We start from the raw sequence: 20686 nt of genomic DNA on the forward strand, positions 1-20686 counted from the left end.
AGTCAGACAGTGTTCCACACGTTCTGGCCAAGGGATTAGAAGCTATGGTGGGCTGGTTAAGGAAGAGCAGATTGAAGCTGAACACATCAAAGACAGAGGTTCTTTGGCTGGGGGAAAGGGGCTGGAGTTGGGAGTGTACATTACTGGCACTTGACAGGATGCCACAACATCAGCACCATCGTCGAGCCTAGGCATGACACTAGATACCTCTCTTTCAGTGGAGGCCCAGGTTATGCATATTGTTAAGATGGTATTTTTCCATCTATGCCAAGCTCAGCAGCTAGCCCCCCTCCTGTCCATTCCAGACCTGGCCACTGTAATCCATGTGAAGGTCACCTCCAAACTAGACTACTGTAACACTCTATGCTGGCCTACCCTTGAGTCTGACCTGATCCAGAATGCAGTAGTGCGAGTCCTGTCAGGAATGCCACGGACAGCACACGTACAATCTGTGCGCTGCACCAGCTACATTAGCAAATGTAAAGAAACCACTAAGTAATCACCATCAAATATTTTATCAACAAGCCATATTCTAAAATATTTATGAACATAAGTACAAACATATAACAGTTAGTGGTGAAAAAATTAGGAAAAGCAATTGCGATAGTAAATCCACATGCTCGCAGGCACTCAAAACAATCATTGTGCTTACAGGCACACAGAAATTAGTACAAGCAAACCCTCTACAGAAACTATTCAATATTGTAAAAATGTCCCAAAACTTCCCAATATCTTGTTTGAGAGGGGTAGCAGAAGAACTTTTAACCACCACAATATGTCTATTTCAGATATTCTTAGTAGACATTTCAATCCTTCAATCTTTTTCAGTCTGTAGGCTGTTCCTATGGAATCCGATTCCTAAACACCTTTAGTATCTGACGCAAAGTCTATAGCATAAGACAGAATCCCTGGTTCTCTCCCATATGATATCCAGGTCCTGCGGGAACTTGTGCAATTCCGCAGGGCCTGCAAAGCAGAGATGTTTCACCAGGCTTTTGACTGAGGACAGCAGCGGCTGGCACCTTCCTTCCTTTTTTGTCCACCCCCCTTCAGAAGTTTTTTTTTCCCCTCCCCTCCCCCATATGCTCTGATCGTCCAGAAGGAGAACGTAATTAGTGGAACATCGTCAAGGATTTTTAGAACTTCATTGTTTTAACTTGCTAAAATGTTTTAACTTGAATTTTAAGTTTTGTATTGTTTTATCTAGTGTACATTGCCCAGAGCCTGGGCTAGTCTGGGATGGGGTGATCAAATAACAACAACAATAATAAAAGGATGCTGTTTGTTACCTCCGTGCTTGAGAGGAGATGATTGGAGCGTAACAACAGAGTCTCAGTTAATTTCTCTCAACATTCCACAATTAAGAAGGGTACATTTGTACATCAACCTCCAATTTTGATATATTTCTTTCACTATGTTTTCCCCACCCCCTGGAATCAAATCCAAATAAACTGTGATCATATAAACTAAGCTTGTTGTTTCAGTTTGGCAAACCTGAAGGGGGATCACAGTCAATTTAAAATTGCAAGAGCACTAGAAACCATGATGTAAGCACAATAAATCAATTATTAAATAATTTCTTATTCCATATAAACATTTTCATATAGAAAGTGCCAAATAGTTGCTAATGCACAAGATCTCAATATACATAAGTTCTGAGGTAATGAGTAACCAACATCTCTCATGCAAAAGGTTCAAAGACCCCAAGGTTTTAACCTGTAATAAAGCATTCAGAACCTCATGTAGCAATAAAGTCCAAAGGACCCCTGCTCTTACATCTGTCTTGATTAAATAGCTGTACAGTCTCCTGGCCTCCCAACAAAAGCAGGAGCAGTCCAGCACCTCCAAGAACGTAGCCTCTGGAATGCTTCTATGTTTGCTGCTAGAAAGCCTTCTTCAGCTGGAGCCAGAAAAGTTGTAGAAGCACTGCAACTTATAGAGTCCTCATATTAAATCTTAAATAAAGGTAAAAATACTCAAAAACCAGCATGGCTTTTACAAAATTTGACAATACTATACCAAGAAAAAATTAAAGGAAGCTTAGCAAATCTTAAGTGAGTCTTATTAAACCTTGGAGCTTTCCTTCTATCTCAGATCAACTTCCAGTGCATCAGATGTTGAACCTTGTTGGACCAGGGTGCTGTGAGAATTCAATTCGGATTCCTGTCCTACCATGGAGGCTCACTGGGTGACCATGGGCCAGTTGGCATGTGGACAAAATCGATGTGAAGATAACATGGAGGAGGAGGAGATCCATATATACTAACTTCTAAGAGGAAGGGCAGGTGGTGGGGGTGGAAGGTAACAGAATGGGTCTGTCTGTCATAGTATCCAACTGGGGGTCAATGCACATTTTCATGTTAACATGAATTAAAGGGCTGAATTAAAAGTGATAGCTAATTCTTTTTTTTACAAAAAATGTAATGTCAGTAACAGATATTTTCTCCAATCTTTTGCTTTCTGAAAATGTACAGTAGAAACCAGAGTACTTTAGACCCCTCCTTATTTTATAAAACCAACAGTGCTGAACTGAACTTCTTTCAAATTTCTACGTTAAAAAACATATTGGTTGCTTCAATTTTAAGATCTTAAAATTGAAGCAACCGATATTTCACCCCTGGTATCCAACACAGTTCAGCCACATTCATCGGCACTTGAGTGGAACCACAGCAGAGAAAGCCAATAAGAAAATGCTAAGGGCTGGTCCAGTGCTGGGGAAGCAAATCAGAGTCCTCACATGCTCTATGGATTCATTGGGCTGGTGTTTTCAACAAAGGATCTATTCAGGGCCTGTCATTATAAGGCTGTTTTTCAGCTCCAGTTGAACAGCCTTGTTATTGACTGCATGCAAATTCTTCTAAAAACAAAGGAAGCTCATACAGAGAATGTATTCTAACTCTTTGGAACACATCCATTCTTTTAAGTGTTAAATGGCCATGCCTGAGACTCAAAATAATTAACAAATGAAACTGATCCAGCATCCTCTGATAATCTATTCAAAGCAACAAGTTTAAACCTATCCTTCTAAGGAAAGGAAAGGTCCCCTGTGCAAGCACCAGTCGTTTCTGACTCTGGGGTGATGTTGCTTTCACAATGTTTTCACGGCACACTTTTTACAGGGTGGTTTGCCATTGCTGTCTCCAGTCATCTACGCTTTCCCCCCAGCAAGCTGGGTACTCATTTTACCGATGGAAGGATGAGTCAACCTCGAGCTGGCAACCTGAAAACCCAGCTTCCGCCGGGGATCGAACTCAGGTCGTGAGCAGAGCTTAGGACTGCAGTACTGCAGCTTTAACACTCTGCGCCTTCTAAAGCCACTACTCAAAAAGGTGAGAAGCATTTTAGTTAAGGGAGGGCAGATCACGATTCCTCCCTCTTTCCCCAGAGGAGCAAGAAATGCTTCAAAGCACTCTTGAATCTCAGGGTTCTGTCCATTCTGTACACATAGTTAGACATCAAGGGACCAAACAAAAGCCTCCTTGGGAAGTGGTGACAGCCACACTGATCATGTGCAAGAGGAGACTGAAGAATGCCACAAGATTAGTATAAGTCTAGAATACTAACGTTTGGTAACATATGGTAGCAAACTTTATTATTTGAATTTCTTGTTAATACAGCCACCAGTACATCCACTAACAAATGCAGTTATTTAAACAAAATATTGTTACGTAAAACAATATTAAATAACAAAATTTAAAAGTACATTAGCTGCCTATAGTTAGAATTTCTTGGAACAATCTCTTTTTCTATTAGGTATGTTACCAGAGGTTACCAAGTTGAAACAAACTGTTGTTCATAGTGATTGAATGATCTGTTGTAAGCATTGCAGGCAAACTCCATCCTCTTCAGTTACCATCCCCCAAACCTACGGAATTTCTCAAGCCAGAGTTGGCAACCCTAATCAAAGGGGTCCTAAAATTTAAACATTTTTACTGTGGCTAGGGCCTCAAAGGCTGGAAGTGACCCGGACCTCTCCGGACTTCTTAGAGGGTGTGCTGATCATCTTGAGATAGGGTTGCCAGTCCCCAGTTGGGGGCAGAGGATCCCCTGGTTTGGAGGCTCTTCCCCCACTTTAGAGATCAGAAAGAGGGGGGGTTGTCTGCTGGACACTCCATTATGCCCTATGAAGACTGGTCTCCATAGGATATAATGGAGAGTTGATCCCTGGGTATCTGGGGCTCGGGGGGGGGCACTGTTTTTTTAGGTAAAGGCACCAAATTTTCTGCATAGCATCTGGTACCTCTCCTCAACACCCCCCCCAAGTTTCAAAAAGATTGGAGCAGGGGGTCCAAAATATGAGCCCCAATTTTTTAACATTCTTTTTTTATATTTATTGAGAATAGGAAGAGTTACATATCTTCATAAAGCAATAAATAGCAAATAAAAAATGTACCATTTATAAACAAATTATAAAATTACAAAATAAAACTTTTGTTTATTTGTATAAACAAAAATAAAAAGTTAAAGCTGTCCATGCAAAACCAAAGAGCTGAAGAATTCCAGGCACATAGAGAGCAGGCTGCTAAAGATATTTAACTGAGAATGGATTCCATTTAAAAGTAAGGCAAATCATAATAAAAATGATTTTTTGGAAGAATATCATTTTAGCAAGCTATTCTACTATATAGAACCAAAAAGTCTGAAATTTTTCTTGAGAAGTGACAGATATACTGAAGGCATTAGAGGGGGATGTTTTACTCAGTAGAAATATCAGCGCCAAATGAAGGTGCCCCCATCCTCCATTATTTCCAATGGAAGGAAGGCATGTAAAAGGAGTGTGGACCCTTTGAATGTGATGGCCAGAACTCCCTTGGGAGTTCTATAATGCTTGTCACAACCTTGTTCCTGGCTCCACCCCCAAAGCCCACAGATGGTTCCTGAGCTGGACCTGGCAACCCTACCTTGAGAGCCAATTTGGTTTAGTGTGCGAATTCTTATCTGGGAGAACTGGGTTTGATTTCCCACTCCTCCACATGCACATGCTGGAATGACCTCGGGTCAGTCATAACTCTCTGAGCTATTCTGCTCAACAGCAGTTTCTGACAAAACTCTCTCAGCCCCACCTACCTCACAGATGTCTGTTGTGGGGAGGGGAAGGGAAAGGAGATTGTAAGCTGCTCTGAGACTCTGAGTGAAGAACGGGGTATAAATCCAAAATCATCCTTCTCCTCCTCCCTCCCCCCGCACCCTCCCCAGTTTCAGACAAAGACAGGGCTGCCATGTGCTGTACTTTAAGTTTCCATAATGCTAGACCCACATCTTCTTGTGCACATTGACTTGTGAGACCTTAAGGCATGTTTTGAGGTGTCTTGCATGTTTTGCTATAGTGTGTATGAGCCAGAGCAGAGACTGTGGCAATTTCTCTGAACCAGAATAAGCTCTCTAGGTGTTGCCAAGCTTCAGTAAAGTAGGGTTCATCAGCTGTGTTGGCAAGGCTAAACCTGATGGAGGATGAATAGATTACAGTATTTTAGCTACATGGACTATAGTGATTACAGACTGGGCTGGTTTCATTTTTATGATTTAGGGCAGCCAACCTCCAGGTGATAGCTGGAGATCCCCTGGGATTACAACTGATCTCCAAGCAACAGAAATCAGTTCGCCTGGGAAAAAAAAACAGCTGCTTTGGAATTATGGCATTATACACCATTGAAGTCCCTCCCCTCCCTAAACTCTACCTTCCTCAGGCTCCACCCCCAAATCTCCAGATATTTTCCAGTTTGGAACTAGCAACCCTATTTTAATCTCTTTTTAAAATGCAAATTTCATTATTGAAAGTTGACTTGAGGAATCTACAATAGAATATTTCAGTAAATAAGTTACATTTTCAAAATGTTTAAAGATAAAAAATCTGGCTTTACCCCATGTCTGTGACAAGATGGCTAACACATTTAAACCAATTTTTGTATATATGTATAGTCAAATAAATGGACAACAGTTATATCAGTTCAACAGGTTTATGAAATCTAGGAGTATAGACATTCATACTGAGAATGATGATGATGCCAGACAAATGTTGTCATAGGTCCAAAAAAATCAGACATGCTGATGAACATAAACAGCCAGCATAATGGTGTACATCTAAAAAATCTGAACTGGCAAACATGTAATTCAGATAGTTTAAGAAAAACAAACAAACAGAACCAGATTCCAGTTGGCTAGAGGAAGCTTTTCTGATGGAGAGCAGTTCTTTGGATATAGTTAGAGTAATTGCTGCCTGAAATCCCTCCATCAGAATCAAGCACTTACGTTGTTGTTCAGTTCAGCCTTTGCGAAATAAGGTCAGCGGAAATGAAGATACGGCTAGTGATTTTGGCACATTGCATTAAAAGATGCCTTTATCTTTCTGTTTAAAAGCACAATGCTTTGTTTCGGAGTACAGTGAGTGCCTTGGAAAAATAGACTGTGGAAATTAGAGAAATGCAACAGTGACTTTAGAAACATGAAAGGTTTCAAAACCACACAGATCTCTCTCTCACACACATACATACAAAGAGATCAATGTGTGTGTGTGTTTATATCTGTATATTTGCCAACTCAAATGTGTGAACTGTTTTCATATTGTAGCTGAAGATATTCCATCTTTTAAGTGATGCAATTTTGTTTCTTCCAGGGCAACCACAGAAGAATCATTTTCTCGCACTTAGAAGTGGGAAAGGGAAGAACATAACCATTTTGACAGGCTGCATCGCCTATGAAAACATGATGCCCACAAGTCTCATTTATTTTATGAAACCTTTTCTTTGCTATAGTAGGGTAGAATGAGTAGGGGCAGAATGAAGAAAACAAATTGTTATTTATAAGGCCTATTTCACCTCATTCCAATCCAGCACTATTAGCAATACGGCCTCTCCTCTCGCAGAGGGGCAGTTTTTGGGTAGAGAGAGAACCCAGCCAATCACAGTTTCTTAGCTGTCCTATAAAGAACTGGGGCAGAAAACTCCTCAGGGCAGTTTTATATCTTCAGTAAAGTGCAGAACAGCAACTGTATTTTCTGACACCTCATTGGCACTTATTACCAGCTCCAAGGCAGAATGGAGATCTTCCCTTGGATACAATTTCTACTGGATAGGAATCTTACACCTTTAAGAGTTCATGAAAAAGAACAGGGAACATTTTATTTCTGAGCATTGTCACATAGTTGAGCATTAAGTCAAATGAGAGCTTGTGTAGAATAGTGGTTAGATAACTAGGACTGGGGAGAGTGGGGTTCAACCCCCCCCCCCCCCTTAGTCATGGAATCCATTGAACATGGGTCAGTAACGTGTTGGGAGAGGAGAATCATGTGTATGGCCTTGAGGCCCTTGGAGGACAAATGAGATAAAATAAGATTGATAGATAAAAATGCTATTGTCTGTTACCTCAAAGAGAACAACATTGCCACCATAGAACTATCTCTGGAGAAGAAGGGTACCTCCAAAGAAGATCTTATTCATAGTCATTACCCACCTAATATCAAATGGTAAGACCCCAGAAGCTGGATCTGAGAAGATAGAATCAGCAGGCTCACATGGATTTGAGGGGGTATGTCAGAAGAAAGGTGGGATGCAATTTAATTGAATAGTGGCAGATGATCCTTAAGATACCCACCCAATGAACATTCTCAGTCAGGGGGTAGCTTGGCTCTCTAGATAATCCTGCCAAGTAATAAGCAAGGCATTTACCACAGATCCAATATGGGGGTGTGTGGGGGAAATGTATGGTAAAATGGTCATTCATATTTCTCCAAAGACTATATACCTTCAAATGAATATGTGACCATGTAAGGTGGGAGAAGTGAAATCTTATATACAAAGTTATGCTGAAGGGCTGATATTTTCCCTTCTATTCATAACAAAGTTCTATTAAAAACTGTTACCTTCTAGGCAGTGCTGAAGTAAGGAACTGTATGTAGCTTTTGGCTGACATTACTGCATGACTAACTCTGAAGGGTGGGGTTTGTAATCTTTAGTGTCTTTTATGTAAAGTCTCTCTCTCCCCCCTCCCCCCACTTTCAAAAGGGATTTGGACTGCTTTTCAGCAAGCAGACATACAAACATGCCTAGGTCTGGAATCATAGCTCCCTAATGGATTGAGTAATGAAGAAAAAAATTACAAGTGTTTTGTATGTCCTTTGGTCAAAAGCATATCTTAAAATGATTAAGTGACAGAATGTGTGTATCAAGAGATTCAAGGCATTTTAGCAAGAGCTTAGCTTGAGGGGCTCTGGAATATATACCATAATTTCCAGGCAACTTCAATGACAGAAATATTCTGTACATGTTCAAAGGGCTCCTCTCTTTATTAAGACTTTACATTCGCCCTTCCTCCACCCTAATCGACCGCACGGAGCAGTTGTGTGTTAGAATAAAATGTGTGCTGTCCTGAGCTCAATGGGAGAAAGAGCAAAATAAAAATGTATACAATGATTTAAATAAGTAAATTAGAGAGGCTTTCTGTGGAAAGATGTTCTGGTTCTAATTGCTGGTACAGTTTAATCTGTTATCAGCCTGTAGTTTACATAAGACAAATCTATGAATCTGTCCTATTAGGGAGGCCATTGGTCTGTTCTACTCAGTATGGACTACCAAGTCTCTCAGCTGCTTCCCAAGGTCTCAAGCAGAGACAGATCCCAATACCCACCATCTGAGAGCTTCTGTCTAGAAATATGGGATGTTCAACATGCAAAGCCATGTGCTCTTCCACATAGCAGTTCATAGATTCCTGATCAGTATCACATGATGAATGTGTGTTTGAAATGTCCATCCTACATGAAGCATTACAGTAAAAGCTCTATAGTGGAGTCCTGAGCAGAGTCACACCCTTCTAAGATCATTAACATCAATGGGTGACTTTGTTTAGGACTGCAGTGCATTGTTACTTGGCATTGCTTCAAGTGCAACGCCCTTCCCTGAAGCTCCACTGTGGATTGTCAAGCTGAGAAATGCATGATCTGGCCTTTTACATATGACTCAAGGGAGGACCACTCAGCCCAGAGCCAGCATGGTGTAGTGGTTAAAGCAGGGGATTCTAATCTGGAGAACCAGGTTTGATTCCCCACTCCTCCACATGAAGCCATCTGGGTGACCTTTGGCCTGTGACAATTCTGTCATAACTCTCTCAGCCCCACCTTCCTCACAAAGTGACCATTGTGGGGAAAGGAAGGAATTGTGGTTGTATGCCGCTTTGAGACTCCTTAGGGTAGAGAAAAGTAGGGTATAAAAACCAACTCTTCTTCTTACAGTTCAAATGGTTAGTTTTAAAACACTGTCCGCCTCTTGGGGGCCATATGGTTGAGTTGGCCCTTGCCCTGGCAGTAGAGATATGGTGATCTCACAAAAGGTCATGCCTTCTTGGCAAAAGCTTCCTTTACACTAGTGGGGTCTGCTCATGCAGGATCACTTGATTCTTCAATTATGAAGAATGGAAGCTGACCTGGCAGATGATAAACCTGCGTGCTGAAAGTATCTATCCTGCTCAAGATGGCTAGGCCTGTTAGTCTGCCTGTGGCTGTAGAAAAGAGCAAAAGTCCAGTAGCACCATAAAGACTAACAAAATTTGTGGCAGGGGATGAACAGAGGTGCTACTGGACTCTTGCTCTCTTCCAGTCTTGCTCATGCAGATAAAACCGGAGGCATTTTAATCCATAGCCCTTTGCTTCCTTAAGTCAACAGAAAGCTTTTCAGCTCCCACAAGTGCAATTAAAACAAAACAAATGGAGAACAGGTTTTGTCACATGAGAAAGACATTTGCCCCAGCCCCAGAATCTGGAGGGAAAAAAGGAAAGAACACGCACACACAGAGCATCAGATTAAGGCAACAACAGATTCCCCAGGACTGACTTTCATTACTGTGGGGAAAAGGTTCACAGAATACACATTTGCCGCACAGTACATGGTTTTAGAGGAGTGTTAAACCAACCACATAGACGCTGGCCTTATCTTGGAGTACAGGACTCTTATGGAGAAATGTTAACATGTTGATTGGGAGTGTACTGGCACTATGTAGACACACTCTGCTGCTGTCTCTTGTACTTACTGGTAGTCATTTTGAAGCTGCTCCTACACGGAACTCAAAGCAGAGCACCAGGCATTTCTCTAGGCAGTGCCCCCATATATTCAGAGGGATTGGTCATACAAAATCATCCCGTGTGTGTGTGCGTGTATGCACATGCTGTTGAGTTGCATCTGACTTATGGTGACCTGTTGGGTTTTCAAGGCAAGAAGCCAACAGAGGTGGCTTGCTATTGCCTTCCTTAGCATTGCAAACCTGGAATACCTCTGGGAAAACTTGAAAAAAACAGACTGGGAAGAGATCAGTAAAATACCCACATGTCCTCTTGCAACTTTCTACATTATCCAAAGACTCTTGCTTGACTCCTTTTAGGACCTTCGTTTCAAGAAATATTGAATGCAGGATGCAGTTTCATCCGTTTGAACACAAGTTCCCTGATCTCTCATGATGAACAGAAATGATGCCTAATATGTCCTTCTTTAAAACACCCACATCATGTGTGTGATTGGAGTTCTTTACTTTTTGACAACAGACTTCTTTGAAGTGCACCAGCCTCATATCTTTTCACTGCTGGGATTGAGAAGGCATTCAGTTGTCGTTCAAAAAGCATTGCTGCCACCATCTGGATATTCCAAAATCTTACAAGCACCTAGAACAGGAAAAGGGGATTCTGTACTGTCTTGGTCAAGGGCTGAGCATAAACAATTGACAAGCTGAACTTCCTGTGAAGACGCAGATCTGACAGTTCTCAAAAGGCTCCCATTTATTGAACAAAATAATTCAATTGTATGGGTGAGGTGAGGGTTTCAGCTGATTTGGATGTGTTCTTTTTCATTCTGTGTTTTTAATCTTTTTTTGTGTGTGATGTTAATTATACATTTTGTAATTCTGTGCAGTTTTAAAGCTGCAAATTGCATTTTTGTGGGGTTTCTGCATTTTTAAATAAAATATTGTTGATTGGCCTGATGTTTTTGTCTTGAGATGTGGTGTTACATTGCTAGCCGCTTTTTAAATTTGCCATGTCTTGCTAGTTATGTGCAACAAAAATACAAACAACCTAGAGTTGCCAAATATAACATAACACCCCCCCTCCAGATCAAGTTATAGTTGTTGAAAATGACATTGGAACTGATTCTCAGGAAGTTTGCTCAGTTAGGCCTTACAGACCATCACACTGACAAATAACTCTGGCGCCACTCCCAGGACATTCTACAGGCACAGCATGTTGTAATGACATTGAGAAGAATTTCCACCTAAAAACTAGGGAGAAAGTATTACTGGACAAAGAATCACTCATCATAATCCATTTAATGTGCTGTCACAATAGAACTCAGTACATTGGCCCAACAAGGACTGTAACTGGTTTTAATGAAATATCAGCTGCAAGACATGAAATTGCATTAGCCACCTTGTGAGCCAGCTGTTGGTTTGGGTTTCTATAGAATCATCTTAACCCTGTATTTTATGGAACAAGACAAAGAGACACGCTGAGGACAATAGAAGTTGCAAAGGGCCAATGAGTTGGCATTATTGCTATACGTGTGTCCCATACCTCTTCTGAAAAGCCCCACCCGGGAATCTGTTCCTAGACAGGTAAATGAGGCTCAAAAGAAGCATCTCCTTCTATAGGCTAGGCTCCACTCCACATTAGTACCTACCTGATCAGGACTGCTGATTGTATACAACTAATACATGTTCACACATGTATTCACAGAATACCTGCATGCTACTAGTCTGCTTACACTTCTACTACACTTCTACTACAGGATTCTTCTACATGTGCTGAAAAAAAAAAAAGAGGTTCACATCAGGATGACAGACATTTCTATTTTGATTTCTCCTTCAGAACAGAAGATGTCTTCACTGGAAATGAATGAATTGCACACAATTAAAGTCAAATCACAAACTAGTTAAAGAAGGCATCTTAAAATTTCAGCCAGATTAGAATTTTCTGCATGCAACGTCAGCCTATAACATTATGCAGTCGTGTGCCTAAAAATGTATTGAAATCTTGTGCTTTTAGATCCTGAGGGGTTACACAAATATCATCATTCCGGATTCCTTCCCTCCATTTTCCATATATAGCTCAGCACAAACACAACACCAATGATATGGGGACAGAGAGGCAGACATTACAAGGAAAACAAGCAGAGACATGGCTAGATACCCACTTCTGCAAACGACTTGGCTGCACAAGGCATTCCTTAGTCTGCCATGTCTGTGATATTGTGAATGCTGCCAATACAAGACAGGGTGACAAGAATTTTTTAAAAAATAAAATAAAATAAAATGTACCTTTCAGTCATGGTCAACATTATATTTCACTTAATGAGGTTTCACTCATGATTACTGGTCACTGAAATGCAAGACAATCACTGTTTCACTTGCAATCATACCCTTGATTTCAGCACACTGACCAAAGCTGAGTTAATGAGAAAAAAATTTCTTCCAGCCAGTTGCTGGAGCTTGCTAAGTGAAACCTATAAAGCACACATTCTCTTTCTAACTAGAGGCACTTCAGAAAGCACTAAGTTGCTGTCACCATTCCTGGAAAATGAAGCAACAAGTCTCAGGAAGACCCATGGAGTAGGAATTGCCTAGGTAGATCTGATCAAGATGTCAAGACAGTGTGCGATTGCAATGAAAAAGGCCAACGCCATGCTGGGAATTATTAGGAAGGGAATTGAAATAAAATCAGCCAGTATCATAATGCCCCTGTATAAATCGATGGTGTGGTCTCATTTGGAATGTGTGCAATTCTGGTCACCGCACCTCAAAAAGGATATTATAGCATTGGAAAAAGTCCAGAAAAGGGCAACTAGAATGGGTTGGAACACTTTCCCTATGAAGAAAGGTTAAAATGCTTGGGGCTCTTTCGCTTGGAGAAACGTCGACTGCGGGGTGACATGATAGAGGTTTACAAGATAATGCATGGGATGGAGAAAGTAGAGAAAGAAGTAATTTTCTCCCTTTCTCACAATACAAGAACTCGCGGGCATTTGATGAAATTGCTGAGCAGTCAGGTTAAAATGGATAAAAGGAAGTACTTCTTCACCCAAAGAGTGATTAACATGTGGAATTCACTGTCACAAGAAGTGGTGGCGGCTACAAGCATAGCCAGCTTCAAGAAGGGGTTAGATAAAAATATGGAGCAGAGTGGCTATTAGCCACAGTGTGTATATGTGTGTGTGTGTGTGTGTATATATATATAATTATTTTGGCCACTGTGTGACACAAGAGTGTTGGACTGGATGGGCCATTGGCCTGATCCAACATGGCTTCTCTTACGTTCTTATGATTTTCCAGTTACCAGAGGAACAGGAAAATAATGTGCACTGCAGAAGCACCCATGGATTAAAACAGTAGTGATAGAAGGGTACCAAGACAATGGGACGGATATCATTTTATTTATAAAAGATAAAGGTAGTCCCCTGTGCAAGCACTAGTCGTTTCCGACTCTGGGGTGACACTGCATCACTACATTTTCACAGCAGACTTTTCACGGGGGCAGTTTGCCTTTGCCTTCCCCAGTCATCTACACTTTCCCCCCAGCAAGCTGGGTACTTATTTTACCGACCTTGGAAGGCTGAGTCAACCTTGAGCCGGCTACCTGAACCCAGCTTCTGCTGGGATTGAACTCAGGTCATGAGCAGAGCTTAGACTGCAGTACTGCAGCTTTACCACTGTGCCATGGGGCTCCTAATCTATTTATATCACATCCTTACTGTTGGGTCGTTTGAAGCCTTCCACCAATCTGAAACTTCCTCCAAATCATCACTTTCTCTTTTTGTAACTGCAGGCACCAGCGTTCTCCCTCTCGTTAGTATGAAAAGACATCCTCTGCATTTTGTTTCAATCTGATGCATTTCCCCCCATTTCAAAAACCTCAGCAATCTACATGTGTTCCAGCCTCCTTCAAGTTCTCAAGCCAGTTTGTTCTAGTGAAAGTATCACTGGTATGAACTCCAGCAATCTTACCTTGCCTGGATGTATTTAAGATAAATTGTGACACAGGCCCGTCTTCACATTTCCACAAGGTTGAATACTTAAAAGGTTCATTTCAATTTTATGTGAAATACAGCTGCTCCCCCACTTCTTTTTTGCTTTCAATGCTCATGTATGTTGAGAAATTCAAATGGGAAAGCTGAGCCAGTCTGAAGCAACATAATGAAGTTGGGAGTCCTGTGGCACCTTTAAGACCAACGACGTTTAATTCTGGGTATAAGCTTTTGTGCACATATATCTGAAGAAGCGTGCATGCACACAAAAACTTAAGACCCAGAATTAAACTTTGTTGGTCTTGAAGGTTTACAGCCTTTTCTTCTGCCATCTAGTTTCATCCCTTCCATATCCCCATGACCTCTGGCTGCTGCTAGCTCCTCCACTCTTACCTGAATCATGTCCAATAGGAATTTCTCAGCCTTCATGGTATCATTTCCCCACTTAGAGCACCGGGACAGACATGCTTCTGGTTCTAGGTTCATTATTATTCATTCAATTTGCTGGGCCACCCTTCCCTACAAGAGGGCTCAGGGCAGCCTCCATCAGAAAAATATATAGTTAAATTTAAAAAATAAATATATTAAACAGTTCCTCTGATAATACTAAAATCTTTTTCTAATATCTCATGTCAGTCTTTTTCCGAATTGATTCACTTTTCCTCAAAACAAGCTTCACAGTTTCAACTTTCTACAACTATGAGCCAGTTCACCTCATCAGCTGACCAATACAATGGGAGATGTGGGCAGTGGCTCAAGCAAAAAGCAGGGGGACAGCAAGTTTTCAGTGGACAACATTAGTGCCTCATGCTTGCTTTTGAACTTCCAATCTATTTGTTATTGGCTTCTGTGGAAAAAAAAGTTCAATACAAACTACATTACACTCAAGATGATGTAATTCAAATTTTATTTATTCATTCCATTGTTTAGTGATCCTTTGCCACTCCATGTACAACCTGGAACAAACGTTTCCCTAAAGCACACCTACAAACACTGCACATTCTATTATTATCTCTACAAGGCATACTGTTATGCAGTTTCACTGCATTTTTAACATTTTTGGTAAGAAATCATTACACCTTAAGATATTAATATATGCTTGTTATTACAGATTTCATACTCTATCATACAGTAAGCCACTCTTAACTTTATCAGCAGCTAATATTTAAAAGCCTCCTAAACCTCAGGTTATATGTACAATTGCAGCAATTGTCTTGGTTTTACAATTCTTTTAAACTCCAGGCTCCTGATTCACAGAAAGATTAGTGAATTCATGATTCCTCTAGAAATGGTTATATACTAGAGAAGATATAGCTTCTAGAAAATAAGGGGAACATTTCATTGTGTCACAAGAAAAAACAAAAATAATCTCACTTCTAATTTACCATCCTCCTTTTCTGCTATTGGTACACTGCTTATTCTCCTACAGTTTGTTTGGTCTCTTAGTTTTGTGCAACACTCAAGCTGACTTGGGCCCAGACAGAAATGTAGCTGAATAGAAATTCCCAATTTTTATTGTGTGGGAGATAATGCATTATTCTGGCTTCTATGCCCATAGACACCTTGGTGTGGACTCCATAGTTATTTACTGTCTCGTTACAGTGCAGTGGAGGGAAAAATACCTGTCTGCTCATCTCATAATCAGGGAAGAATCTTCTAGCTGACTAAATATGAGACATAGACTTTTACATGAAGCGGGGGGGGGGGGGGGGGGAGACTTAGAAAAAAGACTGAAGAAGCCCACTGGATTCATGATCACTTAACAAAGATAGTACATTATCTGTTTTGACTACAAAAAGGATGTGGTGACATTAAGAATTATTTCCCCTTGAAATCTCACTGCATTTCCCTGCACCCAAGGGAGAAACCTACCTTAAAGACTCCAGCTGTCAGAAATCAAGTACATATATTGCATCATGCCATTGAGCTGATCAGGTAAAATGAAGGTGACAGATTTAGAGCAAGGACAAAAACAAGCAGTGCAGGAATATGCTGGCTACTGTCCAATACAGCCAATCAGTTCTTTTGAATTCAAGATAATTCCATCCCATTGATAGCAGACATGAAAATCTACTTTAATCCGAGTTTCTGTAGCAGGCTTCTTGGCTGCAAATCTGATTCCTATGAGACTTCTGACAGGGACTATACTAAGATTTTAACTGCATCAGATCCTCATAGCAGGGGGCGAAATGTGAATCAGGGACTGAATTTCTTCTTTAAAACGTAGTAAATTCTTTAGTGCATTTCAGATAACAAAAGTCAGAGTAACCATTCAAAGTCTGGAATGCTGAAAATATACAAGTGCCATTACAGTACCTTTACAAAGCTGTGCCACTTCCCCCTACCCCACCCCAGAATAAGCATATAAAAAAGTTACAGGCTGGTTTCACAATGACTTTTCAGTATGTTATTAAAATCTGCTGATGTTAAATCAAAAAAATATTTTACTATTTACATGTACACAGTATAAACCTTAAATATAAGAATATGCCTATTTGAGGAAGCTTTAAAAGACTATTCAGGGAGATTGGCCCATCGTGTAATACAGAAGAACCATTTTTGGTCTTCACACTAAGAAATTGCAAGTATTTCACAGTACGGTCACTAGTGCTTCAGCAGAGAATGTTTTGAACCTCCCACCCTGGATGAAAGCCTTCCATCAAAAGGTGCTGGTTTTAGTCCCAGTATATTTGACTTTGTTAACGCAGGCACCAAGCAGCTCAGGGCACTCCACTTCCTCTTGTGCAATCTGATTGCATCGCCAAATCAGGCTGTAATTCATTTCCTCCGTGATCACACTATCTTGCTTGTAATCTGGGTGGTTTGCAATGAACTCTCGCATCCATCGAGCGGCTGTCATCAGTTCTCCTAAGGAAGGGGGAAAGGTCACAAGAGAAATTCGTGTTTTTTCATGTACTGGATATGAATACCATCCTTTCCATTTGCTTTGTATTCAAAGCCTAACTGAGGCTTACGAGATTGCCTTACAACTCCAATGCCAAATGTAAATTCTGAGTCCACATGGCTAGCCTCAGCATTCAGGGCAAAGCATGGAAGAAGAGAGCTCACCAGGCCACTGCTAAATGCTTCCTTAAATTTTATTTATTTACTTCATTTATACCTGGTGCTTTTCTCCTCAATGTGGAGCCAAAGACATCCTTTCTCTCCTCCATCTTACCTCACAACTACATTGTGAAGGTTAGGCTGAGAGTGTAGGATTGGCCCAAGGTCACCCAGCAAGTTTCCATGTTAACAGAGTAGCGATTCAAATATGGGTCTCCCAGACCATAGGTCAACACTGTAACCACAAGGTCCCCTCCCCCCACCCCCGCCCCGGCTCTTGTTTAACCATCTTTGTTTATCCTAAGCAACATCTAGATGGTTTCATACCTGATGCTCTCTTCTTTATCAGTTTTAAGTAATTCAGAATGCTGCATCTTGTATCCACATCCACTTCCATGTTTTCAAGGTAAGAGTTTAAAACAGGAATTAAGCCAGGAAACACACCCTCCTGTTTTTTTAAAAAAGCAAATGGTTGAAGAATTTGCTTTAAATTATTCATTTGACTCACTCCCCACCCCAATTTAAATGTTCACAAGTCCTGCTGCACAACTGGTTCAATTCCTCTCTCAAGATGGTGTCAAAAGGATAAAATGAATTTATACACTGCTTTACAACACAAATGTTCTCAAAGTGGTTTTCATTTTGCTAACTAAAAACAATCAAAGCTTGATGAGGTGGACTGGGGATTAACACCCACCGATCTCCTTAGCTAAGTGAACATCATATCAAAAGGGAAATAAAACACTGTTTTCATGCCTGCTTTAATCACAAGTAGCCTCAGCCACATGAAATCAGCAACAGGAAAGCTGAAGAACATGAGAAGTTTGAATCCTGCCCTACTGAGTCTTCAAAGTAAGTGGTGAAGACCTCTGTGAAAGTAGTTGGGATGACTGCACCAGGACACTAGAGGTTAGGAAAAAGGTTATGCACATGCACACACCCACCCAGCCCTGTAGGCAGGGGCCACAGGGGAGGAGCCCATGGGGGTGAGTGCAAAAAGTTGGAGAGGCTGGGGGCCATCCCTCTTCCTCCTGCGTGATTTAAAGAGCCTGCCGCTCAGCTGATTGGCAGGCCCTTTAAATGGCATGGGAGGGGCAGTGGAGCAATTTAAATCACACAGGAGGGGGTGGCCATGGGAAGGGGGTGAGAGGCCCACAAAACCTGTCAGGGGGCCAGGCCATGAGCCCCTGGTTAGCTACAGGCCTGCACCTACCTAACCATGTGTGGATGTTAATTATCACTTTGCCCAAATGAGAAGCCATTCTCACCTTGCCATTGATTATTGTATCAATGCTCATTAAGGTATACTCTTCCGCATCCGTTTCTGTACCATTTTGGGCTGGGCCACACCCATCGAATACAGCATTGCCACCTTTTCAAGGGGAAAAAAAAGTAGGGGAGGGAACCAGATGAGGTAATTAGTTTTTTCATTATTTTAAAGTCCATGCAATCAGACTACAAACAAGCAGCAGCATACCTTTACTAATGTCTTTCCTGAAATAAAACATGCCCTGCCGGACAGCATCCCGTTTCTGAGCTTCTTTCATGTTTTCATCCACCTAATAAAGGAAGGAAGGAAGGAAGGGAAAGGGGGGAAAGGTTAAACAGAATTCCAGGGAAATCTGTAGCTGAAGTCTAACAAATATTTGAAACCATGTTGGATGGGGTTTGCTTATGCTCCTGAATTCCTGAATGCAATCACATGCGTAGATACATAACCACTTGAATCTGAATGAACCAGACTGTCTGCATGGTTAGGCAGCAAACCACTGCCATGAACACACTTACAGGAGAAGGAGGAGAAGAAAGTGAAGGAGGAAGAGATTGGATTTATACCCTGCCCTTCACTCGGGGTGGCTTACAATTGCCTTCTCTCTTCCTCTCCCCATAACAGACACCCTATGAGGTAGGTGGGGCTGAGAGAACTGGTCTTGAAAGAACAGTGCTGAGAGAGCTTGACTGACCCAAGGCACTCCAGCAGCTGCAATGTGGAGGAGTGGGGAAACCAAACCCGGTTCTCCCAGATTAGAATCTGCACTCTTAACTACTACACCAAACTGGCTGGTAGCTTATACTCCCTCTCCTTGTCACAGTTGTGCATTTATGAAAGTCTTTCAAAATCTCTTATTAATGTAAAGAGACGGGAACCTAATACATCCTGCTTGGAGACAATAATTTTTTAAAAAACTGAGACATCAAACCAGAATGCTTCTTCTCTTCAGTGGGAAAGATAAAACACACCTGGCTGATAGCGGATAACTGTTCTATTAGGCAGATCAGCAGATTTTGGGAAATCCCGAGTCCCCGGGAAGCTTATCAAAGGTTTCCTCAAGTGCAAAAGTCAGTAATACCTTTGGCAACATGCAGCTGCAAAGGTACACTGAAGAAGGATTGGAAGTTATGCAAGCGATAACCTCATCTGCAGCCATGTTACAATGTTAGGCTTTTCCCATTCTCCTGGTCCATCCTTACCTGTATTCTGCTGCATGCCAAAGATCAGGGCCTTAAACTAATGGGCAAGTTTGCTTATGCTCTTAAAATATATTGGTTTTAAATTACTTTTATTTTTAAATATGCTGATAAAGGGAGAACCAACAAACTTCTTGTTAATAATGGCTTAATTTTTACTGTACTAATACAATTTAGTGTCCTCTTGTAAAGTGCCCCAAGGGTCCTTTTCTATATTAAAGGGGCAGGTTGTTAACATTGATAACAAATAAGATTTCATACATGTTCAGCAACAGTAAGACCAAACTGGAAGTCTACAACATTCCCTCGAGATCAGTGTAACACACAGGAACTGATTTAAAAAAGGATGCCAGGAAGGTTTGAAAACCACTGAATTTAAATTACATTACTGAGGACAGCTTTCCCTTTGGTTTCATAAGAGTGCATTTATTTATGTTGGAAATCGTTATGCTGCCTCTCTTGAGTCCTGCCTGAGGCAGCTTATAAATTATCAATATGAAACCAAGCATTAAGTTCTTAAATATTGCATTGGAAGAAGACTGAAGAATAAGGCATTTAGACAAACCATTATAATTAAGACCAAGAGACATTTTGAGAAGATACAAATTGTATCACTTCATTTATTTGTCCATTTGGATTTTCAGCTGAAAATGAGTACTGATAGGAAATATTAGATGGAATTACCCTCCATATTCCACCTCCCCCTGCCCAGCTTCCTTGTAGCTACATAAAAACAGTGTAACATTACACAAAAACTAAAACATATGCATGTAGTGGACGGGAGAGTGTGAGAATTTTTTTAAAAGGGAAGGTTCATAAGGGCCAGATAGGACATAAATGAGATCTTGTCAAATGAGATATTGCATAAGACGTGTCATATTATGTAATATGTGCCATAATATGTGTCATATTGTGTAATATGCCAGGTAGCAGAGATAAAGGACACAGACAAACACAATTAATTTTTTTTAAAAAACTTAAAATCTGCTTTAAAACTTTAGCACTTGTTGGTCTTAATGGTGCTTTCTTTGTAGCTCTCCTGTGTGATCCAGGGAACTGAGCAAAGCAATCTCTGGCTATTTATTTCCTTCCTTCCCCAGGAGTCTAGGAGGGAGAGAGCCTCAGCCAACAGAAGGAAAACAGGTTTGGCTCAGTAGTTCTGC

General features: G+C 41.0%; 1 protein-coding gene across 1 annotated transcript in view; it reads right to left on the reverse strand.

Moving 5' to 3' along the window:
• Positions 1-14881: 14881 nt before the first annotated feature.
• The window catches only part of GCLC (glutamate-cysteine ligase catalytic subunit), a 40862-nt gene continuing 35057 nt past the window's right edge, over positions 14882-20686 (reverse strand). Inside the window, exons 13-16 of the mRNA XM_060235095.1 lie at positions 18532-18613; positions 18323-18426; positions 17382-17502; positions 14882-16859 (exon numbers count right to left, since the gene is read on the reverse strand). Coding sequence (XP_060091078.1) covers positions 16651-16859; positions 17382-17502; positions 18323-18426; positions 18532-18613 — 516 coding nt within the window. The 3' untranslated portion in view covers positions 14882-16650. The remainder of the gene's footprint in view (positions 16860-17381; positions 17503-18322; positions 18427-18531; positions 18614-20686) is intronic.

The sequence above is a fragment of the Heteronotia binoei genome, chromosome 1, assembly GCF_032191835.1.
Source record: "Heteronotia binoei isolate CCM8104 ecotype False Entrance Well chromosome 1, APGP_CSIRO_Hbin_v1, whole genome shotgun sequence".
NCBI classification, from domain to species: Eukaryota; Metazoa; Chordata; class Lepidosauria; order Squamata; family Gekkonidae; genus Heteronotia; species Heteronotia binoei.